Source organism: Erpetoichthys calabaricus, chromosome 10, assembly GCF_900747795.2.
Source record: "Erpetoichthys calabaricus chromosome 10, fErpCal1.3, whole genome shotgun sequence".
Lineage (NCBI taxonomy): Eukaryota > Metazoa > Chordata > Cladistia > Polypteriformes > Polypteridae > Erpetoichthys > Erpetoichthys calabaricus.
This window is the reverse complement of record NC_041403.2, coordinates 4816629-4843477: the sequence shown is the minus strand read 5'-3', so window position 1 is coordinate 4843477 and position 26849 is coordinate 4816629. Positions and strand designations below refer to the sequence as shown.

General features: G+C 40.7%; 1 protein-coding gene across 2 annotated transcripts in view; it reads right to left on the bottom strand.

Moving 5' to 3' along the window:
- fggy (FGGY carbohydrate kinase domain containing) overlaps nucleotides 1-26849 on the bottom strand; it is a 183543-nt gene that overhangs the window by 133069 nt on the left and 23625 nt on the right. For both annotated transcript variants that reach the window (XM_028810782.2, XM_028810783.2), the window contains exons 2-4: nucleotides 21043-21256; nucleotides 7206-7317; nucleotides 4349-4500 (exon numbers count right to left, since the gene is read on the bottom strand). In XM_028810782.2, the coding sequence (XP_028666615.1) occupies nucleotides 4349-4500; nucleotides 7206-7317; nucleotides 21043-21240 (462 nt within the window). In that variant the 5' untranslated portion in view covers nucleotides 21241-21256. The remainder of the gene's footprint in view (nucleotides 1-4348; nucleotides 4501-7205; nucleotides 7318-21042; nucleotides 21257-26849) is intronic.

The following is a 26849-nucleotide window of genomic DNA, read 5'->3' as shown; positions in this document are numbered from 1 at the left end:
GCAACACTTTTTATATGTTTTTTCAAGAAAAAATGTAATGCTAAGGATGTTAAGCCTCAGAAGCATCCCACCAGCTGACGCCACTGTCCATTATTGAACCCGTCCTATATTTCTGTCGATTTGGGCAGTTGGGCCTTGCCCATGTTATTAATTAGTTTAAACTCCATTTAGCTGCATGTTGATAACATTGTTTCCTTGTAATAATAATCTGCATATAGTATTGTTCAATCAATTCAGTCTTATATGTGTTTACATAACCACTTCTGGAGAAATGATACCCTCTTGTACTCTGTCAGTTAGCTTCCCTAAAGCACCAGGAGAGGGCGCTGCTGTGTCAGCTGTCCGTACTAACCCCTACTTTCTCTTTTCCAGTTCTGATCAAAGCACCATGATGTCCCAAGATTGATGGATTAAAGGCCAGAAGTCTACATGACTGTCATCATCAAGTTCGTCCATGTGAACCCTGAATACCATGAGGACGAATTGAGGTCATTTATGTTAGGTAGAATGCCTAGAGGGGGTTGGGCAGGTGGTGTTGTGGCCTTGGAACCCCTGCAGATTTTTTTTTCTCCAGTCATCTAGAGTTTTTTTTTTTTCTGGTGTATCTGTCCTCCCTGGTCATGGATGATAAATTGGACTGGATTGCCAATATTGATGCTCAGTGTAAGAAAGGACAGAGCCGACTACACTTCCTTAGAAGGCTGGCATCCTTCAACATCTCCAATAAGATACTACAGATGTTCTGTCAGACGGTTGTGGCGAGCGCCTTCTTCTATGCGGTGGTGTGCTGGGGAGGCAGCATAAAGAAGAGGGACGCCTCACGCCTGGACAAACTGGTGAGGAAGGCAGGCTCTATTGTAGGCACGGAGCTGGACAGTTTGACATCTGTGGCAGGGTGACGGGCACTGAGCAGACTCCTGTCAATCATGGAGAATCCACTGCATCCACTGAACAGGATCATCTCCAGACAGAGGAGCAGCTTCAGTGACAGACTGCTGTCACCGTCCTGCTCCACTGACAGACTGAGGAGATCGTTCCTCCATCACACTATGCGACTCTTCAATACCACCGGATGGGGTAAATGTTAATATTATTCAAAGTTATTGTCTGTCTGTATACCTGCATTGTTATCACTCTTTAATTTAATATTTTCTTTATCAGTATGCTGCTGCTGGAGTATGGGAATTTCCCCTTGGGGTTAATAAAGTATCTATCTACAGTATCTATCTATCTATCTATCTGACCTTGCTTTTATTCTACGTTAATTAGTATTGCCTAATTTTATTTTTTATATATTTTGTCTTTTTTCTCTTTCTTCATCCAGTTTGAGCTACATCATTAGTATGAAAATGTGCAATACAAATAAATGTTGTTGTTGTTTGCATGCATGCACTCTTCCTGGCATTGAGTCAAATGAGTAAAAAGAGGAAAATTTACAAAATGTGCAAGTTCAAGCAAAAACACTCTCTAAAACTAGAAGTGAAACAGTACACTCGTACCGAACCCGTCTCCATTATAAGACGGACAAGTTCAGAAATTCACCAAGGCCCTTCACTTGGTGATTTTAAAACTTCGTACAGCACAATTGGTTTGAAATATATGAACGAAGATTGAATTGTCTCAAATTGGCATAGGGTGGCACGGTGGTGCAATGGTAGCACTGCTGCCTTGCAGTAAGGATGGCAAGTTTCCCATCCTGGGTCATTCCTGTGTGGAGTTTGCATGTTATCCTTCTGCCTGCGTGAGTTTCCTCCTGGTGCTCTGGTTTCCTCCCATAGTCCAAAGATGTGCAGGGCGACACTAAATTGGCCCTAGTGAGTGTTTGGTGTGTGAGGGTGTGTGTGTTCACCCTGCGATGGACTGGCGCCCTGTCCAGGGTTTGTTCCTGACTTGAGCCCCATGCTACCTGGGATTGGCTCCAGGCTCCCCCACAACCCAGGGCTGGATTAAGCGGGTTAGAAAATGACAAGGCAAATCGGCATAGCATGGAAGACATAGACGTAGGTGGCAAAGTAAAGTTAAATCTACAACTGAAGACTTTGAATGCATTGCTAAAGACTGTTTAAGTTCAAAATAAAAGCATCTCTTAATCAGGCTTACAGTAAAACTTACATTAAAACTCAACAAATGCCGATCCCCCTTTGTTCATCACTATCAATAACTTGATGATTACATTCTTCACATTCACTCCTGACACACTAAAGAGCTCTCCATAGATGGAGAAACTGACACTATGTATCAAATGGATGACAATATTGTGTTGTTTGCATACATTAGTGAGGATACGTTAAACAAGAATCATGGGCAAATGTTTAAAGCTATGATTATACTTTGATCTCATTGCATTATGTGATTATATTAGGCTACTCAGTTCAAAAGATGTCTGGGGCCCTGAAGCCACCTCTTCTTTTATGTCAGTGATTACTTGAAGCTAAACTCCTAGCTATTACTTCAAGTCGGTATTACCTGGACCTCCAAGCCTAACTCTTTTCTTATGTCAGGGATTAGAAGAGGCTCCATTCATAGTTTCTCCACTGTGTCATGGATTGGCTGGAGATCCACCCCTGGCGCTTCCATTATGACAGGGATCATCCGAAGCTCCGCCCCCATCTTTTACTTTATATCAGAGATTGAGCAAAGCTCCACCCTTAGCGCTTCCATTATGACAGGGATCATCTGAAGCTCCGCCCCCATCTTTTACTTTATATCAGACATTGAGTGGAGCTCCGCCCCTAGCTCTTCCTATGTGTGACTCATTGTGCTTAGTACTTCATCATGTCAGACATTACCTGGAGTTTCATCTCTAGGTGGAGTGGTGGCTCTGACACTGGGGATCTGCGATTGCCGGTTCGAATCACGTAAAATGCCAAAAGGAACTCTGCTCTGTTGGGCCTTTGAGCAAGGCCCTTAACCTGCAATTGCTAAGCGCTTTGAGTAGTGAGAAAAAAGCTATATAAATGCAAAGAATTATTATATTATTATTAGCCATTCTTTAATGTCAGTGAATGGCATGGGCTCCACCTGCAGGTTTTCCATTAGATCGGGGGCTGGGTGAAACTCCGCCCCCTAGCTCCTCCCTTATGTCAGGCATTAGTTACACCCCAGCTCTTTTTTATGTCTCAGTGAATGGCCAGAGGTCCATCCATAGCTCTTTATGTCATGAGTTAGCTGGCACTCCTTTCACAGTTCTTCCTCTACGTCAGCAATTATCTTGAGCTCCACTCGACCCTCAGCTTTAATGTCAGGAATTACTTAAAACTCCACCTTCCTAGTTTTTTACTTTATGTTAGGCATTACCTGGGGCTCCAACCCTATCTCTTCCCTTATATTATGAATTGGCCACAACTCTGTCCCAAGCTCTTCCTTTATATGAGAGAACGCCTAGAGCTCGACCCTTAGTCCTTCCTTGATGTCGGGCATTACCTGGAGTGCTACCTCTAGATCTTATTTTATGTCAGTGAATGGCCGCACCTCCTCCCAAGGTCTTCCTTTATGTCAGGATTGAGTTCTGACTATCTCTCTTCTTTTATGACAGAGATCAGCTGAAGCTCCACCCCTTCTTTTACTTTATATCAAGGACTGAATGAGGCTCCGCCCCTAGCCCTTACTTCATGTGAGGCATTGCCTGGAGCTCCACTCCGAGTACTTCCTTTATGTCAGACATTACCTGGAGTTCTAACTCTGGCTCTTCTTTTATGTCAGTCAAGAGCAGGAGCTCCACTCAAGGTCTTCCTTTATGTCAGGCATCAGCGAAAGCTTTGCCCCAATCTCTCATCTCTTATTCGGTGTCAAGGATTAGCTGGGGCTTTACCAAGAAAAACTCAACCCAGAGCCAATGGATGGCATTTGAAGAGTGCCACTTCAATTCAGAACTTTATTATTTATTAAACACATTATTCTTTTCATTTAGCTTAAACTCGCCTGACATGGGATAGGAATTAATGTCCCACAAGTAAGAAAGACAGAGACTGGGCAGAGGAGAGGTGCACAGTGGTGCCCTCACATAGCTGCCCAATGCGTGGGATCCTTCACTCTTATCATTCAGCACCCACTCACTCCATGAAGTCAGCTCAAAGGCCAAAGGCTGTACAACAGACTTGGCGCACCCTAGTGGCTGAACAATCCATAGGGCCACATACAGAATACAGTATATGCTCATTCTTCTCCAGTCACTTTTGCAGGACTTACCTCTTTTTACATTTTATGTTTATCACCACAATAGTGGAAATATTTAAATAGCGAGGAAGTGAACAAATTGACCCACTGCTAACAACAGTGAACTGAAACAACTGTGAGGTAAAACGAAAATGATGACACAATGGCTGCAAACAGACAGACGAAGATGTACCTGTTTAAGCCACATGAGCTTGGGGGGCTGCATCTCTGGAGACATCACGCCACCCACATACTGAAGCAGCCGGTGGCTCCTCTGATTGATTTCATTAGCTTGCTCAAAAGCTCTGTGGTCCATCCACATGATAATATTTCTCAAGTTGTCTCCTGAAAGACAAGGAGGAAGTAACTGTGATCACCACTGAGGTAACAAATGAAGAGGCAGAATGAGATGCAGTGTGGGGTCAGAATAACTAGAAATGAGTTGTTATCAAAGAAAGCACAGAAGATCAACCTTCACAAATCAAAGCCCGCAGTCTATGCCAATTCACTGCCAACCTGAAAATAGGAGTTATGTTGAGAGTTTGAGAAAGAATCCGAAAGCTTGGACACTATGTACTGCGCCATCTTAATTAACATCTGATAGATAGATAGATAGATAGATAGATAGATAGATAGATAGATAGATAGATAGATAGATAGATAGATAGATAGATAGATAGATAGATAGATAGATAGATAGATAGATAGATAGATAGATAGATAGATAGATATGAAAGGCACTATATAATAGATAGATAGATAGTGTGAGGGATGGCCGGCCGAATATACTGGTCCACACCTCCAGGCCGCTAGATGGAGTCCTCCCAGCAGCATGGAAGGTCACCAAATTCCAGCAGGGCATTATGGACGGTGTAGTTTTTATAAACAACCCTGCTGGATACCATGGGGGCCACCAGGAGCCGCTGTAGGGAGGCTTACAGAGTGCTGCCCTATAACCCAGAAGTGCATCGTTATCACATGACCGGAAGGAACGACATGCTTCCGGGTTGAAGAAAAGGACTTTAGGACTGTAGGATTGGAACCACTTCCAGGTCAGGGAATATAAAAGGACGATGGTAAATCCCAGAAGTTGAGCTGAGCTGGGTGGAAGGGTGACAACGCGTCTGGGAGAGGAGGATTGGTGAATTGATTATTGTATTGATTTGTATGAGTAGTGTGGAGTGGAGGATGCTTTGTGCACACTATTATTATAAAATCAATAATAATTGGAATTATACCTGGTGTTTAGACTGATACCTGAGGGTTCAAGGGAGCTCTAGTGCCCTACTGCTACGATAGATAGATAGATAGATAGATAGATAGATAGATAGATAGATAGATAGATAGATAGATAGATAGATAGATAGATAGATAGATAGATAGATAGATAGAGTGAAAGGTGCTATATAATAGATAGATATAGATATAGACAGACAGACAGACAGAATGAAAGGCGCTATATAATAATAATCCATTACATTTATATAGCGCTTTTCTTAGTACTCAAATGTGGAATGGCAATTATCTGTGACAAGAAATTTGTTGGGGTAGCACCCCTCTCAGCTGCATATTCACATAGGGGCTGCTAAACTCACAGTGCACAGTAGTGCCATCTTAAATCAATCGAGCTAAAAGAGATACCCCAGCCCATCTCTAGCGACCAAATTGGGCTTTTGACTGTGAGGGCATCTTTTTTTCCCAGTGGTCTCGCTCCATTTCACAGTAATATGGACTATACATAGAGTGAGAGAAAAGGCCGCGGGGCATGCATGTGCCCCCTACCTAATCCCTTCTGACATTTTACACAATGAATGGCCTCAGCCCTTTACACAAAATTCAATATTAAAGAAGGGGAATCTGAATGAACATATAATTCAATTTAAAAATCACAACTTTCTTTATACGAGGAACAGAGTTATCCTGTCACCCATTTAGTGAGAAGTTAAGTGAAATGACCCCTTTTATTGGCTAACTAATTAGAAAGATTACAACATGCAAGCTTTCGAGGCAACTCAGACCCCTCTTTGTATGCATATTGTAATCTTTTTAGTTAGTTAGCCAATAAAAGGTGTTATTTTGTTTGACTTCTCACTACATCCAAAATGGCTAAAATGGTACAACACCCTAGTACTACTGTCACCCATGTGAAAAAGTAATTGCCCCAATGCAGTAATTTCAAAACTTGGTTGCAGCACCTTTAGCTAATTTCACCAAAAAATGCTTTCTATAATTTGACCTCAGCTTTCACATCACTGCTGAGGACTTTTCGCCCACTCGGCTTTGCAGAGCTGATTTAATTCAGCCACACCAGTAAGTTTGCAAGCATGGACTGCATGTTTCAGTAGTTCTGTTGGACACTTACATGAAATAAGAGATTTCAGTTTTTCATTATTAATACATCAGCAAACCCTTCTAAGAACAAGTGTTCTCTTAGTCATTATGGGTTTTTGAGTGTTGATTGGTCAGAAAAAAATGGAAAATTGACCCATTTACAAATTAAATCTATCTACAACACAATAAAGTGTGCGGAACATGAAGGGGACAGAACTCTTTCTGAATCCACTGAACACATGTGTGTGTGTGTGTGTGTGTATGTATGTGTGTGTGTGTGTGTGTGTGTGTGGGTGCCCAGGTTGCTACTTGTCTTGTGCCCAGCATTACTACAACAGGCTCCGCACTGCCACATCCCCACAGTGGTTAAAACATGTTGGACGGCTGATGATTTTCACTCTCACTCCACCAGAGAATGAGGTGTGTGCAGACCTCCTATCACCCGCTCCACTTTCTCTCTCACATAATGATGTGAAAAATGTCCCAAAGCAGTTGAAACATGATGAAACAGCACACCATGAGTAAGGCCCTTTTCTGTCCATCCCTGACCTGAGAGGCCCTGGCTTTCTGGCCGCTCCCTTCATGTCACCCGACACGTGTATGACTGCAGACGACTGAAAGCTAATGACACCAGCGGGGCGCCTGAGGACAACAAGTGTAAAGCACACCAGCTTAATGAATATTCACACATGACGATGTCACAGGGCAGTCAAACGCACCTTGAGCATTCACCGCCAGTGGCTGGAAATCCTTGTCCAGCACCACAAGGGAGCAAGTGGCATCGAACCCAATCCCTCGGATCTGCCTGACATCTACTCCTTGCGTCACTTTCTGCAAAAGAAAAAGACAAAATCAGGAGCAGCCAGTAGAAAAGGATGCGAATACAAAGGAGACAGTGGCAACCTATCAATAATTCAGGGGAAGGGGAGAACGTGCAGCGAGCACAGTGATCTCAGCTCATTAACTATTGATGTAAATGTGAACTCCGCTAGCCGAGGGATGGCGTGACAGCTGCAAAGCCTCTTTAAAAAATGAAAATGGCTTGCAAGATCAAAAAGAGTAAACTATGTCAGCTCAGGCACATATCTGCATCATTAGTAGATGGAAAACTAGAAAGGGGCTGATGTAAAGTCAGGTCTAGAAAACTCTACAACAGGCCTGAAAACACAAAGTAGGCCTGGAACTGAAACACAAAATCAGGCTTGAGGCCTTCCCACACAAAAACAAAGAACTGTAAATGCCAAAATGGGAGAGGGCAACTGTAAAAACGCTGACTCAAAAAACAAAACAGGCTCTTTATAATAATAATAAAGTTTATTCAATAAGGACTTTCAGAAATGGCCTACAAGTGTTGCGTGTTTCTTATAAAAATGGCAAAGGTTAGTTTAGGAACTGGCAATGGAAAAAATCAATGCACAGTCAATGACAATAAATAAGGTTTGAAACACATAGGGAGCAAAACAAAACCAAAAGTAAATAAAAGTCAAATAAAGTCAATAAAGCGCACCAAAAAGAACCTAATAACACTGTGATCGTCTGTTGAAAGTACAAGCCCAATATTTTGAACACCACATGGAGCGCCATGTCTTTACATACTGTCAGGCAGGTGTTGGAGTTTGTGAGGGAGAGACGCTGTCAAAAGCAGCAGAGCCTGAATGACAGACCTAGTGGGAAGGGGCGGAGCCAGAGAGAGAGAGAGAGTCTGCTATGTGGGCGGAGCCATCCTGTCCAGCCATGGACAGTGTGTGTGTGTGTGTGTGTGTGTGTGTGTGTGTGTGTGTGTGTGTGTGTGTGTGTGTGTGAGAGAGAGAGAGAGATGCAAAAGAACTTAAAGAGCAGCACATACAGGTGCTGGTCATAAAATTAGAATATCATGACAAAGTTGATTTATTTCAGTAATTCCATTCAAAAAGTGAAACTTGTATATTAGATTCATTCATTACACACAGACTGATATATTTCAAATGTTTATTTCTTTTAATGTTGATGATTATAACTGACAACTAATGAAAGTCCCAAATTCAGTATCTCGGAAAATTAGAATATCAATTAAGACCAATGCAAAAAAAGGATTTTTAGAAATGTTGGCCAACTGAAAGGTAAGAACATGAAAAGTATGAGCATGTACAGCACTCAATATTTAGTTGGGGCTCCTTTGGCCTGGATTACTGCAGCAATGCAGTGTGGCATGGAGTCGATCACTCTGTGGCACTGCTCAGGTGTTATGAGAGCCCATGTTGCTCTGATAGTGGCCTTCAGCTCTTCTGAATTGTTGGGTCTGGCGTATTGCATCTTCCTCTTCACAATACAACCATAGATTTTCTATGGGGTTAAGGTCAGGCGAGTTTGCTGGCCAATCAACAACAGGGATACCATGGTCCTTAAACCAGGTACTGGTAGCTTTGGCACTGTGTGCAGGTGCCAGGTCCTGTTGGAAAATGAAATCTGTATCTCCATAAAGTTCATCAGCAGCAGGAAGCATGAAGTGCTCTAAAACTTCCTGGTAGACGGCTGCGTTGACCTTGGACCTCAGAAAACACAATGGACCAACACCAGCAGATGACATGGCACCCCAAACCATCACTGACTGTGGAAACTTTACACTGGACCTCACGCAACGTGGATTCTGTGCCTCTCCTCTCTTCCTCCAGACTCTGGGACCTTGATTTCCAAAGGAAATGCAAAATTTACTTTCATCAGAGAACATAACTTTGGACCACTCAGCAGCAGTCCAGTCCTTTTTGTCTTTAGCCCAGGCGAGATGCTTCTGACGCTGTCTCTTGTTCAAGAGTGGCTTGACACAAGGAATGCGACAGCTGAAACCCATGTCTTGCATACGTCTGTGTGTGGTGGTTCTTGAAGCACTGACTCCAGCTGCAGTCCACTCTTTGTGAATCTCCCCCACATTTTTGTTTCACAATCCTCTCCATGGTGCGGTTATCCCTATTGCTTGTCCACTTTTTTCTACCACATCTTGTCCTTCCCTTCGCCTCTCTATTAATGTGCTTGGACACAGAGCTCTGTGAACAGCCAGCCTCTTTAGCAATGACCTTTTGTGTCTTGCCCTCCTCGTGCAAGATGTCAATGGTCGTCTTTTGGACAACTGTCAAGTCAGCAGTCTTCCCCATGATTGTGTAGCCTACAGAACTCGACTGAGAGACCATTTAAAGGCTTTTGCAGGTGTTTGGAGTTAATTAGCTGATTAGTGTGTGGCACCAAGTGTCTTCAATATTGAACCTTTTCACAATATTCTAATTTTCCGAGATACTGAATTTGGGACTTTCATTAGCTGTCAGTTATAATCATCAACATTAAAAGAAATAAACATTTGAAATACATCAGTCTGTGTGTAATGAATGAATCTAATATACAAGTTTCACTTTTTGAATGGAATTACTGAAATAAATCAACTTTGTCATGATATTCTAATTTTATGACCAGCACCTGTATAAGACAAACTCCTCTCCTTAATCTACTCGGGAAGGATCCTGGCTTGGACCAGCTCAAGGAGCTGTTGCCTCTGACCTCCAGTGAGTGGGTGTTGTTAGCTGGAGCCGGCAGAGTGAAAGTGCAGGCAGGAAACTGGGCAGCGAAATGATCAGTGGAGTCGCGTGGAAGGAGCTTTGGAAGATTAGTAAAGCGGCAGCGACATCGGAAGAAGGCTAAGGAAGTGGACACAAGGAAGTGAGGGAGAGGCACAGCATTTTACAAATTTGCATCTCTTCTGGAATAATCTTTGATCAAGGGTAGTGTTCATGTAAAAGCCTTCACCGTCATGGTTAGGGTCAAGATATCAGAAGGTTCAGATACAACAGGGCTGGCTGTGTTCACTCCGCTAAGTCATATTATTAATTAACTTTGGTTATGATGAGTGATGAACTAAGAGGACAAGTACCTTTTCACATCTTTTTTCTCTTTTAGTAGCAGTCTAGATGAGGTGTTATGTATTTGGTTCCCTTTATTTAATATTACATTTTGTCTAAAGTTCTGAAGCCATTCATCTATACTAATAAAAGGCAAAGCCCTCACTGACTGACTGACTGACTGACTGACTGACTCATCACTAATTCTCCAACTTCCCGTGTAGGTAGAAGGCTGAAATTTGGCAGGCTCATTCCTTACAGCTTACTTACAAAAGTTAGGTAGGTTTCATTTCGAAATTCTACGTGTAATGGTCATAACTGGAACCTGTTTGACTGACACACTCATCACTAATTCTCCAACTTCCCGTGTAGGTAGAAGGCTGAAATTTGGCAGGCTCATTCCTTACAGCTTACTTACAAAAGTTAGGCAGGTTTCATTTCGAAATTCTACGCGTAATGGTCATAACTGGAACCTGTTTTTTGTCCATATACTCTAATGGAGGAGGCGGAGTCACGTATTGCGTCATCACGTATTACGCCTCCTACGTAATCACGTGAACTGAAAACGAGGAAGAGATTTACAGCACAAGTCAAACGCGGGAACGAAGGTAAATGACGTTAATTGTTGAGTGTCTTTTAATACTGTGTAATTGTTGAGTGTCTTTTAATACTGTGTAAGCATACATATTAACACATGTGCAATTAAACATGTGCATTTACGGGGTGATTTCTCAGACTTAAAAGCTTGCCTTTTATTAAAAAGGTAAATGCAAACTCTTTTCATTCTGAAGGGCACAAACCACGTTAGATTTCAGCCGTTAAACGCGCAAAAATGTCAGTACACCAGATAAATAAGCGCAACATATTATCAGTTGTATTGTATGCTTACAATACATATAAAAAATGTATTAATCATTAACTAATATTATGGGATGGTGTTTTTCGACTTGCGCCTTGATTTAAACGATTGCATGTCTTGGTGGGTTTGCGTAGCTTATTGTCAATATCTTTACACCTCTTTTTAAGACTTAATTTAAAAAGGTTTTCTTTTCTTAATTAAAATTTAAAAGCAATACTTCACCACTGCGAAGCCCCTCTAGCGCTGACGTCTGAGGTTCGATTACCGTAAGCGAGTGCAGTGAGTGTGTACGCCTGATGAGCCAAGAATAAGGGGGAAAGACGTGTCGCGTACTCTTTGCATTATTTGACAGTAAACTATTTTCATCCATTCTATGATCTGCTTCTCACAACTGAAGGCACCGTGGCTGAAGTTACCTGACTTGCTGGCCAACCATAAGCGTTACCTGGTAGGTAACCAGCCACTCACTTCACTCCCTTACGGGAATCGAACCTCGGACGTCAGCGCTAGAGGCGAAGCCCCTAAAATTGCGCCACGGCGTGTGGTTCGTTTATTTGACAGCATGTAGATCGGGGTAATTACATTCACGGCATTCGTAGTCTGATTCACAATCTGATTGTATGGGTGGTTACCTACCAGGTAACGCTTATGGTTAGCCAGCAAGTCAGCTCGAAGTGATCACTCGAGTGAAGGCAGCTTCATAAAAAAACAGATCCTTAACAAACTGTTATTGGTATATTTTCCCTCAATTTTAAAAGGTTTTCTTTTCTTCTTAATAAAAATTTAAAAGCAGTACTTCGCCGGTGCGAAGCGCGGGGATTTGAGCGACTGACGCATACAGACATATTCATGAGTGCAGGTACTTCAGAAAGAAAGCACCGTGTAAACCTAAAGTTTAAATTAAGTTCATAGACCTACAAAAGGTTGCCATTGATTTGAGGCAAGATTGCTTTACTCATGTACAACTATACGTTGCATTCTTAACAGTAAGCTTGCACAACTTGGTCATATTCCAACCTGAGTGCTGAACTGACAACGTCGTATACAAACAGAACTATAACAATTGTAATAAACAAACAAAAAAAAAAAGCGAGAACCCTTGGATTTAATAAAAAGGCTCTTTCCTTGGCGAAGCAAGGAAAAAGGAAGACCTTATATGGCGTTCGTTTATAAAACAGCGGAAAAGCTGTGTTAAGGCTGCTTCACAAAAAAACAGATCCTTAACAAATTGCTATTGGGATATTTTCCCTCAATTTAAAAAGCTTTTCTTCTTAATAAAAATTTAAAAGCAGTACTTCGCGGGGATTTAGATATAGATATATAGAGATATTATATATATATATAGAGATATTATATATATATATATCTATATATATTTATGTATATATAGATATAGATATATATATATAGATGTATATAGAGATATAGATATATATATAGATATAGATATATGTATATATATATGTATGTATGTCTATATATATATATAAATATGTAAGCTTATAAGTACTGCCTTACTTCTCTTTAAGAAAGGAAGATGTAATGATACTTGATTTAAACGATTCCATGTCTTGGTGGTTTGCGTAGCTTATTGTCAATATCTTTACACCTGTTTTTAAGTCTTATTGACTGAAACGGGCTTTCACAAAAAAAGTTAGGGCTTTGCTACAGGATACACCCTCCACAAGTTAAGCAAGTAAAAATAAAAGTGTATATTTCTGTTTCATTTAAACCTTTTAAGTTCGTATGCATAGCCCCATTTGGCTGTTTTAGTTTTTTTTTTCTTTCTTCAGTAATATTAAATCTCCTTAAAGAAAAAGAACATATGCATTTTACTTTTTTTGTATCTCTTTAGTAATATTTTAGTGTAAAAGGATAACCAGTATTTAAACCTTTTATGTTACTTTATAAAGTTATTTTACACAATGTTGAAAAATTAATAAGAAAGCTACATAATTTGGCAGCTGCTGCTTTAATTTTCAATGAAATCAAAAAAGCTCTCCAAGAGAAAACCTCAATGAAGAAGAAACAGTTTGCACTATCTAAAAAGGAGAAACCCTCATTTATAAAGGTTTGCTGCAGATGACTTGACTGAAAATAAATGAATAGTTCCTATGTGCATAATACATATTTATCTATTTTACTTATGCCTTTATTCCAGCAACTTGCAACATCTGAGGTACAATTTGTTACATTACTTTTGTTTTTTGCAGCACAGGCAGGTGAAGTGACTTCCTCAGGGTCACACAGTGGTGTCAGTACCAGGATTTGAACTGACAAGCTCTGGGTTTGCTGAAATATTACTGAAGAAAGAAAAAAAACGAAAACGGGCAAATAGGGCTATGCATACAAATGTCCATCCATCCATTATCCAACCCGCTATATCCTAAATACAGGAGCCAATAAGTAGATATGTATATATACAGTATATATATATATATATATATATGTGAATGTATGTATGTATGTATATATGTATGTCTATATGTATATGTATATATATATATATATATATATATATATATGTAGATATGTAAATTTGTATATGTATATATATATGTATATGTGGATGTGTATATGTATATACAGTAATCCCTCCTCCATCGCGGGGGTTGCGTTCCAGAGCCACCCGCGAAATAAGAAAATCCACGAAGTAGAAACCATATGTTTATATGGTTATTTAAATATTGTCATGCTTGGGTCACAGATTTGCGCTGAAACACAGGAGGTTGTAGAGAGACAGGAACGTTACTCAAACACTGCAAACAAACATTTGTCTCTTTTTCAAAAGTTTAAACTGTGCTCCATGACAAGACAGAGATCACAGTTCTGTCTCACAATTAAAAGAATGCAAACATATCTTCCTCTTCAAAGGAGTGCCTGTCAGGAGCAGATCATGTCACAAAGATAGAGAGAGACAAAAGCAAACAAATCAATAGGGCTGTTTGCCTTTTAAGTATGCGAAGCACCGTGGCACAAAGCAGCTCACACCCCCTCCGTCAGGAGCAGACAAAGAGAGAGAGAGTCTGTTTTTCAAGCAAAAATCAATACGTGCCCTTCGAGCTTTTAAGTATGCGAAGCACAGTGCAGCATGTCCTTCAGGAAGCAGCTGCACACAGAAGGTAGCAACGTCCCTATCGTCTAGGTGTGCAAACAGCCCCCCTGCTCACACCCCCCTACGTCAGCGCAAGAGAGAGAGAGAGAGAGAGAGAGAAAGTAAGCCGGGTTTCTTCTCAGCCATCTGCCAATAGCATCCCTTGTATGAAATCAACTGGGCAAACCAACTGAGGAAGCATGTACCAGAAATTAAAAGACCCATTGTCCGCAGAAACCCGCGAAGCAGCGAAAAATCCGCGATATATATTTAAATATGCTTACATATAAAATCTACGATGGAGTGAAGCCACGAAAGGCGAAGCGCGATATAGAGAGGGATCACTGTATATGGTTATTTTTATATTGTCATGCTTGGGTCACAGATTTGCGCAGAAACACAGGAGGTTGTAGAGAGACAGGAACGTTATTCAAACACTGCAAACAAACATTTGTCTCTTTTTCAAAAGTTTAAACTGTGCTCCATGACAAGACAGAGATGACAGTTCCGTCTCACAATTAAAAGAATGCAAACATATCTTCCTCTTCAAAGGAGTGCGCGTCAGGAGCAGATGTCAGAGAGATAGAGAAAAGCAAACAAATCAACAGGGATGTTTGACTTTTAAGTATGCGAAGCACCGCGGCACAAAGCTGTTGAAGGCGGCAGCTCACATCCCCTCCGTCAGGAGCAGAGAGAGAGAGAGAGACAGAGTTTGTTTTTCAATCAAAAATCAATACGTGCCCTTCGAGCTTTTAAGTATGCGAAGCACCGTGCAGCATGTCGTTTCAGGAAGCAGCTGCACAAAAGATAGCAACGTGAAGATAATCTTTCAGCATTTTTAGACGAGCGTCCGTATCATCTAGGTGTGCGAACAGCCCCCCTGCTCAATCCCCCTACATCAGGATCAGAGAAAGTCAGCGCAAGAGACAAAGAAAAGTAAGCTGGGTAGCTTCTCAGCCATCTGCCAATAGCGTCCCTTGTATGAAATCAACTGGGCAAACCAACTGAGGAAACATGTACCAGAAATTAAAAGACCCATTGTCCACAGAAATCCGCGAACCAGCAAAAAATCCGCGATATATATTTAAATATGCTTACATATAAAATCCGCGATGGAGTGAAGCCGCGAAAGGCGAAGCGCGATATAGCGAGGGATTACTGTATATGTATATGTAGATATGTGTATATGTAGATATTTATATATATGTATATATGTTTATGTATATATATATGTTTACATAACCTCTTTAACACACTACTTCTCCGCTGCGAAGCACGGGTATTTTGCTAGTTACCTATAAATACCTGAGAGTGCAGCTGGATGATAAATTGGACTGGACTGCCAATACTGATGCTCTGTGTAAGAGAGGACAGAGCCGACTACACTTCCTTAGAAGGCTGGCGTCCTTCAACATCTGCAATAAGATGCTGCAGATGTTCTATCAGACGGTTGCGGCGAACGCCCTCTTCTACACAGTGGTGTGCTAGGGAGGCAGCATTAAGAAGAGGGACGCCTCATGCCTGGACAAACTGGTGAGGAAGGCAGGCTCTATTGTAGGCACGGAGCTGGACCGTTTGACATCTGTGGCAGAGCGACGGGCGCTGAGCAGACTCCTGTCAATCATGGAGAATCCACCGCATCCACTGAACAGGATCATCTCCAGACAGAGGAGCAGCTTCAGCAACAGACTGCTGTCACCGTCCTACTCCACTGACAGACTGAGGAGATCGTTCCTCCACACACTATGTGACTCTTCAATTCCACCCGGGGGGGTAAACGTTAACATTATACAAAGTTATTGTCTGTCTGTATACCTGCATTGTTATCACTCTTTAATTTAATATTGTGTTTATCAGTATGCTGCTGCTGGAGTATGTGAATTTCCCCTTTGGGATTAATAAAGTAAGTACCTATCTATCTATCTTATACCAAATATGCAAAAACTGGATACAGGTAGTCACCAGGTTACGGACACCCGACCTACAACATACCAACGGAGCAGCAGCTGCAACGCATGCGCCTCAGTAACTGCCGCTCCATCATCTTCAGCCCGGGGACGCTGCAAGTGGTGTCTGGACAGAGGCTGGAGGGGGTCAGTTTTACTGCTCGCGCAGTGTAGTGTCCATCGGGTGGCTCCCGGCGGCAAGCGGTTTCACTGCCCGAACACCACACACAGCTGCCACGTTCGTTGTAGGTGGGAGGCTGGTAATGCTGCAAGTGGTGACCCTGTTGTGGCTGAACAGAGGCCATTGAGGGTGAACGGGGCGGCGGGGGGTAGCATTGTAGTGTGCCTCGGATGGCTGCGTGTTGAATGGGGGCGGTGGTGCAGCGGGACTGTAGTGGAGGTGACTGTGAGGTGGGCTGGTGATGAACCGTCCCTCTCAATAGCAAGCCTGCTTGTACTGTTACGCACATAGCAGGAACTTGTCTCTTGTTAGTACAGGGTGGTCCAGATTTAATTCCGCAGATCCAGATCGTCTGGATGACTTTGATTTATGCGGGGACAATTCCAGTTGGGCGCGAAGACGATTCTTTGTGTCGTCAGTTCGCACACTTCTCGATGGTCCGGGATTTTTCGGGTGATTTTCTATGTAATAAACTGAGTAAGTTATAGCGTAATGAAAATTGCATAATTAGATCTGGACCACCCTATACATCAGACATGTTGACGACTGGTGCCTAATCTGCTGTGACAGCATGTACAGTGCTGTGCAGAGGAGCTCATCTTCACCCTTTAAGAATGTCTCTGAAACACAAATCTGATGCAAGTGCTGGTGAGACAGTAAAGAAGAGAAAAACTATCAGCATGGGAAATAAAGTAGAAATAATAAAAAGGTCAGAAAGAGGTGAAACTCCATCATTCATTGGCAGAGCACTTGGTTACAGTCGGTCAACAATAACATTTATTAAAGTACCTGTTCCGACTTACATACAAATTCAACTTAAGTACAAACCTACAGTCCCTATCTCGTACGTAACCCGGGGACTGCCTGTACTTGGAAGGGGTAAAAACATTTTCACACAAACTAAAGCCGAACCCGTGTCAAGTCCCTGTGGTGTAGCGGGTCCACAGCTCAAGTTAACAGGGCCACTTTTTAAAATAAATAATCGCCGTACTCACAGCTTAGCGAGGGGGCGTGGTGTGTGTGTGTGTGTGTGTGTGTGTGTGGCCGTGCGGTTCCCGGGGAATCCGTGATGCGGGCAGTTCTCACTTAAGTGCACAGGTGAGGAGTCGTCCGCATCCGTAACTGTTCCCGGGAGCTGCTGATTGCCACAGCTGATCTACGTCCCTGTGATATACAGAAGCACAAGGTGGCTAGGCTAGTAGGAAGGACAGGAAAAAGAAGGAAAGAGAAAGAATGGAGGTTAATGGCGAAGGAAGCAGGAAGGAGAAAGCCAGTGCAGGAGTACGAGAGCAAGCGAGCACGCGCGAGCCGATTGCAGGCAGCGGAGAGAGGCAAGCCCAAGTGGGGTGTTTGGCTGGCACCCGAGGGCCAACGGTAGTGGTCACTTCTGCTGAGCACTTGTTTGGAGCAAAAATGACCGGGAGAAGGTTGGCTCACTGAATGCGAAGGCAGCGGAAGTCGGGGACTTGGAAAGTGGAAGCCCCAGTGTGAGCATCCTGGTCGCTGGGGAGCAAGGTTATTATAGTTTTGCCTTTTTATATTAGTTTTTATTTCTATATTTTTTCTGACCTTACTTGGAAATTCAGTTTAGTTTTAGTTTTCCTTCATCGTGTATTTTTAGTTTTAGTTTAGTTTTTATTTCACAAAGACATTTCTATTTTATTTTTATATATACATTAGTTTCAGTTTTAGTTTTAGTAATTATGGCATGGAGCGCCTACGGAGTTAGTTTTGTGTCACAATCAGACAGAACTGTACACTTAACAGATTTGGATATGAGTTTAATGTTAGTGGAAGCTTACTACACTACCTGGTTTACTATCTGGTTTTGTTTTTTGTCTGATAAAAACAAGCATAATCAAAACTAGATACTGAATATGAATAATTTTACACAATTGTATAATTTTTAAAATATTTTCTCATGAAAATCACAGGGGCTTAGGAAGAACAGGGCTCTTAGACTTGAATGAGTGTGCAGACCCCACCTCGCTGTATTGATGGAAACAAAGAACAATAAGCATGTAGTGTGAAGGTTAGGTGCAGTGAAACTTGAATAGACCACCATAAAGGACAGTAAACCCATAATGAGCAGAGCAAGAGCAGGTAATAAGAATACGGACAGGCACAAAACCTCAGAGACAGCGTCTGAGATTAAGAACAACATATACATTATCTAAACTTGTTTATCCAGAGCAGGGTCACAGGAAACCTGGAGCCTACCGCAGCAGGTTTGGATGTAAGGCAGGAAAACTCCCTGGTATGCAATATGTATGATATGGCTGATGTTCAGAACAAAAAGAATGTGATATTTCAACTATCTATTTTGAGAGAGAGAGAGAAACATTGAAAAAAGGGAGACAAATATTTTAAAATATAATTCTGCTAATGGATTACTTTCACAATATCAGGTATTTTGAGTTGTGAATATGAACTTAAAAAGATAAATTAATAAATCCAGAATAAATACAAAAACCCATTAGTATGTTTAGTTTTTCATCACTTGTCAGACTCTCTACCTTTGTATCGCTTTGTTGTTAAACGATGTTTTTAAAGCAAAAGTGATTGGTCAGCAACAATATGCTGATCTTGTATGATCACCTAGTCAGTCTCTCGATCAGTTTTATTTTCAAAAATCAGGAGTGGTCTCCCCTCAACTTTTTTGTATACTCAGATTTGGGGATGGATATTTGAGGAGTAAACCTCAAGACAATGAGCATCTTAAGACATAATTCGCCAGTCTCCTCACTCACTCACTAATGTCCGTCCAAAGCCGAATGCACAGTCGCCTTCTGCGCAGCTGCCCGAAAAACCTTACGAGACCGACATCGCGGCAGGCAGCGGATTTACTGCCGCGAAAATTCAAAGAGAAAGGCGACTTCGACCGACATCCAACCCCAACATCGCGGGAGGCGGCAGATTTACGGCCGCAAAAATTCAAAGAGAAAGGTGACTTCGATTAAAGCTCTAGAGGCCTGAAAGGCGATTTCGACTACAGCTCAAGGCCTAATTACGCATTAATTCAATACACCTATATCGGGTTTGTGGTGCTTATACTTATTATATATTATACTATTCCACTCGTGCCTGTTTCATCTTACGTTGTCGAAACGGGCTCTTTGTCTAGTATTTTTATATTATGTACATTAAGGAACCATCAGCAACAAATCAAATTAATAATATATTGAACAATTATTATAAAAGTAATGTTGAATAAATCGGACTCTGCAGCTGCATAAATAAAAAAAAAAATTGTATGTGTTCAGGTAAAGTACCACTTCCGAGTGATGGATTTGGCCTAAAAGTTAATACCGATCTAAAGTTGTGGTGTAACAACTACATGCCGAATTTCATCCATCTAGCTGAATTATTGAGTTATCGTGTTTACACACACGCACACACAATTCCAAAAAACATTATTTTTGGAGTCTGAGAGGTCTATAACGTCAAGATTCATCAAAATATTGAGGTCGAATTTTTCATGATTACTATACTTTCTCTATACTTCGTATATGAGAAAGTAAAAACGATTTCTCCCATGCGATGTGGCAGGTGTATTGCTGTCAATAAAAAGCAGTCACCTGAGAAATAAACTGAAACGTTACTCACTCGTGATTTTTCTGTCCATACGATAAAGTTTTTGTTGAACAGCACGTTCTGATTTCAGCCGTGGTACAGTGTCCATTTTAGGACATCCTCCGACAAAAACAAGTGCAAAGAAAGGCGGCACGCAAATCGCTTTCTATTTCTCACGCTTTATGCACCCGCACTCAGCTTGCTCTGTGCTGTGTGGATAGCCGCCCTCCGTCACCAGCCGGATGAAAATGTGCGGGGACGGGTCGTAGTGGATGACTTTCTCTTTTAGAGTTAAAACTTACAATGTATAAAGACTAACGGCAAGAATATTCATTCAAAAACGAAAAATAAGAATATTTTAGTAAATTATTATTATATTTAAGTTAGTCTTTCCAGCTACTTTAATAGTTTCGTTTAGTTTTAGTTTTTCATTTTGGTTTTGTTAATTATTTTATTTCAGTTTATGAAAATGTTTTTTAATAATAGTTTCAGTTTTGATTTTAGTTTTCGTTAACTATAATAACCTTGCTGGGGAGCCCAAGTCTTGGTCTGGGTGAGCAGAACCGGAGCCAGGGATCAGAAGGCCACCAGACCAGTACTGTGAAGAAGGTCAGTTTCATGTAAGGTGACTCCCCTGGTGCACAGCCTGGATGGGAGAAACAGGGGAGTCACCAGTAAAAGAAGGCACCGGGCTTTGTTTTAAAAGACTGCTTCCAGCCATTGTTTTAACCTCATTGTTTTTAAACGGACTTTTTTTTCTTCTATTGGATTTTAACCTCCACTTTTCACCTTTGTTTTTATAGATGATTTATTTAAAAGATTTTGAGACACTGCACTTATTTATTTGAACGCTTGTTTTGTTGATTTTTAATAAAAGCACTTTGTACTTTTTTGCACCATCCCCTTGCTTTATTGTTTGTGCCTCACTGAAAAGCTCATCGGTGACATTACCGACGGTGTCAGGTTCAGGGCTCCCGGAATGACGGTGGGAGTGTGGAGCGAACCCACATCATCACAGTCCCCGGCAAAACCGGACATACCTGGCAGGCAATGCAGCACCGAGCCCAGATGTCAGTGGAGGACTGCTCGTAATGATCAGGCCGAGGCTCCCAGATTTGGATGGCCTCTTCGGCCACGGCCACCACAACGCCCTCTTGGTCCACCAGTGCTGCACGAACGCTGGCTGTTCCCACGTCGATGCCCACATAGTATTTGGTGGATGTGCTAGCCGAAGACATCGTTCAGTTGGGCCAACTGTTAAGTGCACAAGAAGAAAATAAAAGAACACATCAGGATAAAATGGAGAATGTGGACATCTGTCTGACCGCCTCAAGCAAGAGAGGCAACTAAAATACAAGCAAAAGGAGGAAATGGGCAAACATGCCCACCCTGCCCTACACATAACCAGTCTGGCTATCTGCTTATGACAGTCAACTAGTCGACTCTTTTACTCCTGCGCTGTTTTTATTCCGCTTAATCCCAGCATCCTCGGCTGTTCCTCTCCATCAATGAGGCCCTGTATAGGGTCAGCCTGAAGAAACTCACATGTTGCCATCGTCGAGTGCCCCCCGCGACATTCTGCACTTGTCAGTCATTTTTGTAATTGTGTTTTATAACTGAAGTAACTTAAGCATCGACACAGGGGGGTTTTAGGAGGGCAAATGCCTTCCCATTCCTAAAGCTGCCTTATAATCTCAGAGCAAAGGTTGCTATGGTCAAAATCAGGAGTGCGCTGCCCTCAACGTCCTCGTGTACTGAGACAGAGGGAAAGGTCATCAGGACCACTTGCAGTTGCGCAACACTTCTGAAATATCATATCTCTTTGTTTCTCAACATAACTAATTGATAATATCAATACACAATCATTTATCTCTATTTATAATCAGACTTTACATTAAAATGATATTTTCACACTTCAGAAGGACGAAAAGAGTGGTGGAATTTTGTCATGATTACATACGCATTACAGAGATTACGTGCAAAGTAAAAAGAGTTATAGTCACCTAAAAACAGAAAAAGTTAGTATTATATATTTGTTGCAATAAATTGCTATAGGTAAAAGTGTATTTAGCTATATTTAATTATGATAATGATGGTGGAAATAAAAAATATATATATATCATAAAATTATATGTATAACCAGGAACACAAAGGGGACATAGCAGTTTATTGTTCCCATTACATCTTTATATCCACATGGCATATTCAATGTTTACACATTATTATTAAACTGATGATGTATTAATTAAAATAAAATGAATAATAAAAATTGAAAGAATATGCGTTAAATTGAATACAGTTTTTAATATCGTGTACACATTTATACTTCCATGGTACAAAAAATTTGGATGGTTGTCTACATAAAATACGACTTCTGGTTGAGTAATTTTTTCTCAAATTTCATATCTGATTGCTTTTTATCATTACAAATATCTATACAAAATTTGAATCATCTGTAATTATAATCATAGTTTACTTGAGAATTTGCAAAAGTATTCAGTTAAAGTTACACCCCTTCTAGTTGTCGGAAGGGGCCCAAACATTGATAGGATTCCTTATTTTTGATTTAAAGCAGGTGGTACAAAACCTCACTGACCGAAGTCAAAGCGTTTTCAAGTTATTGTGTTGACACACAGACAGACCTAATTTCAAAAATCAGGAAAGTCTAAAATGTCAAGATTCATCAAAAATCTCGAGGTCAAATTTTTTCACGATTCCTATACTTTCTCTATACCAGGGGTCTCCAACACAACGCTCACAAACCCTTTCCGAGTAGCTCGCCAAAGGATTAATGAATCCTACATAAATTTGAAAACTTGATTAGTCACATTAGGGGTGGGCGATCTTTCCAAAAAATCATATCATGATCCTTTAAACACAAAATCACGATCCACAATCTGAATTGCAATCTATCTTTTTAATGTGGCGTACACTTAAGAGAATATCTGGACTCAAACTCATCCATCTTACTAACCGAAGGTTGTAAACCGGATATGGGCGCTGGGTGCATCGAGGCGCACGCGCACTGCCGCACTGCTACGAGCCCACCACAGAGCAAACAAATAAACAAGAGAATTCGAAGGTTGTATTACAGTACGGAAGCCCCAGAGGTCCAGAATACACGGCATATTGAAATCACATTACAGTATTACAGTAATACATGATTAACAGTCCAACCACAGAAAACACAGAAACGGCACCAGATGGAAAGAAACAATACACGAGCACTCCGTATTAAACGTGAGTGCAATTATAATTCTTAACAGTAGACGCCGTATAGCTAATGGAGTCACGGCTCCAAAAACAAACAGCTCAACTAACGGAAATACAAAATCGAGCCCGCATGGATAGACACAATGAACGCAGGCGTGTACAACGCGCTTCTGAAACATACGTTGGAGAACTTCAATTTACCACATGTTCCACATTCATTACCTGCTTTACATTCAACGCCAATAGATCTTCAGAAAGAGCAACAGATTGCGCAAACTATGATTTCCAATCTGAATACCTTACAATCCACTGCTTTTAATAAGATTGTTCTTGCCACAGAAGACAACAGCCCGATACCCAAATGCTACCTTCTTGACGGCCCTGGGGGAAGCGGAAAGACGTACCTTTATGAAACACTTATACATTTCTTTTCTGCAAAACAACAGCTGACTATCACATCGGCTACAACCGGGATAGCAGCTAATCTGTCAATAAATGGTCGGACATGTCACTCTTTATTCAAACTTCCAGTTCCAATCACGGAGACATCGGTGTCAATTATGAAAATGGACAGTCACAATGCAAATGAAATTCATCTTGCAAAACTATTGATTTTAGACGAATGTACAATGGCATCCAGTCATTTACTCAACGCCATTGATAAACTTCTACAAGCGTTAATGAATAATAATATTCCATTTGGAGGAAAAGTACTTTTATTAGGAGGGGACTTCCGACAGTGCCTGGCTATTGTTCCGCATGCCATGCATTCAGCGATTGTTCAGTCCAGTTTAAAATATGCAGACAATTGGCATTACTTTGAGAAACTACATTTAGTACAAAACATGCGTTGTGCAGATCCAGAATATACCAATTGATTGTTGCAACTAGGAGATGGAAACCTTACTAATACATATGAACTTCACCCAGATATTATTCAGATCCCTCAAGCCTTTATTTGCGAAGACTTAGTAACAGAGGTGTTTGGTCAAGCAATCTCATTAGACAAAATACCACTTTTAACGCGCCGAGCTATATTATGTCCAAAGAATATTAACGTTGATCAGATAAATAACCAAGTCATTGCGCTGCTTCCTGGAGAAAGCCGCCTCTTTCTAAGTACTGACAATGTTGATTCTGAACACGAAACTGAGCATATTAATATTCCATTAGAATATTTAAACACTATTAACCCAGCCGGGTTACCACGACACAGTCGTAACCTTAAAATGGGGACAATAGTCATGCTATTAAGAAACCTTAATGCTAAACAAGGTTTATGCAACGGTACACGATTGGTCGTGAACACCATGACAGACAATGTTATTGAAGCAGAAGTACTTATGGGATCGCATACTAATAATACTGTTTTGATTCCCAGAATTGACCTTACAAGTTCTGACCTGGAATTACCTTTTAAACTTAAACACCGCCAATTTCCCATTAAGGCGGCATTTGCCATGACAATCAACAAATCCCAAAGTCAAACCATGGACAGAGTTGGCATTTAACTCTCCGAACCTGTATTTGGACATGGACAACTTTATGTGGCCTTTTCAAGAGTTTTGCGTTCATGTGACGTTAAAGTTAAAGTTGTAAATACTCCATACCAAGGAACACTCATTCAAGGACAAGACACCATCTTTACTACAAATGTTGCATATAAAGAAGTATTTGATTAAATATCTGTAATCTACCATTGAATTACTTCTTTACTCTCTATCTACTTCATGTACACCTTTACCCTCAAATATATTTCATACCTTTATGTGCAGTGGCACAACGACATTTTGTACTTAAATGACATAACAATTACATTTCGATTATAATTTAAACATATTAATTAATATAATTACAGATATATCTATTTAATTACATCCATACCCTCCCACAACACTCCCACCCTCCATTGTGTGTCATCCCTCCAACGATTATATGGAACACAGAGTGGTTGCCATTCGTTCATTTGCGATTCATTAGAGAATCAGGGGTTTACTGATCAAGACCTAAGTAACACTTTATTTTAAATATCAAACAAAGTTGAATTCAATTGTTCTGTCGTTCGCTAGCTAAGTGGAGTTAAGGTACATGCCCCGAAGCTGGCGAGTGAGTGAGGAAGGCCCCTCCCCTCGGCCCACTGCGTGTTTCTCGGATTCACGTAAATAAATCGGTACAGCAAGCAAACTCTGATACATAGCGAAATGAGAGAAGTCGCAAAATCAACCAGAATGTTCAAGCAAATTATAGAAAACAACACAATCTAAATCCGTTAAGTAGTTCCATCGTGAAAAGCTGACAGACAGACAGGTGTTGGATTTTATATATATTAGTAAACCTTCAAAATAATGTGCAGTTCAAGTCTCAACAACACTTCTGGAGCTTAGTAGAGCCTGATAACTATAAGAATCTTCACCAAGCAGCTCTGAAAATGTCTGCTTTGTTTGGGTCTCCATACCTCTGTAAGTCTGACGTGACTGTCATGAAATCAGAACAAGACTGACAGATGAACATGTAAATGACTCCATCAGAGTGAACCTGAGTGGCTCCACTCCACTGTACACCTCAGTGCCAGTCATCTGACTAACTAAAAAACACATCACACATGCGACTGGACATGTGAATAAAGTGACACAGTGACACGTGACAAAATGACAAATGAAGAAGTCATATCGGTATATTTGGAATTGCATTGTTTTGTTTTGACAGCATTCATGTTTTAATGCAATAGTGTGAGATACACGAGAAAATGCATACAGACATAGAAAATGCACTTGCAGGTGAGCTCAATATTTTTTTGTGATGTTTTAATGCAAAATATGAGTTGAGGACACCAACATTTTGTAAATGTTCTAGCTGTCTATCTATAAAGTTCTATCTATCTATCTATCTATCTATCTATCTATCTATCTATCTATCTATCTGTCTGTCTGTCTGTCTGTCTGTCTGTCTATAAAGTTCAATCTATCTATCTATCTATCTGTCTATAAAGTTCTATCTGTCTATATCTATCCGTCTGTCTATAAAGTTCTATCTGTCTGTCTATAAAGTTCCATCTACCTACCTACCTGTCTATCTATCTATAAAGTTCTATCTATCCATCTATCTATCTATCTGTCTATAAAGTTCCATCTACCTACCTATCTATCTATCTATAAAGTTCTATCTATCTATCAAGTTCTATCTATCTGTCTGTCAATAAAGTTCAATCTACCTACCTACCTACCTATCTGTCTGTCTGTCTGTCTTTCTGTCTATAAAGTTCTATCTATAAAGTTCTATCTGTTTATATCTATCCGTCTGTCTATAAAGTTCCATCTACCTACCGACCTATCTATCTATCTATAAAGTTCTATCTATCCATCTATCTATCTGTCTGTCTATAAAGTTCCATTTACCTACCTACCTATCTATAAAGTTCTATCTATCTATTTACCTATCTATCAAGTTCTATCTATCTATCTATAAAGTTCTATCTATCTATCTATCTATAAAGTTCTATCTATCTATCTATCTATAAAGTTCTATCTATCTATCTATCTATCTATCTATCTATCTATCTATCTATCTATCAAGTTCTATCTATCCATCTATCTATCTATCTGTCTGTCTATAAAGTTCCATCTACCTACCTATC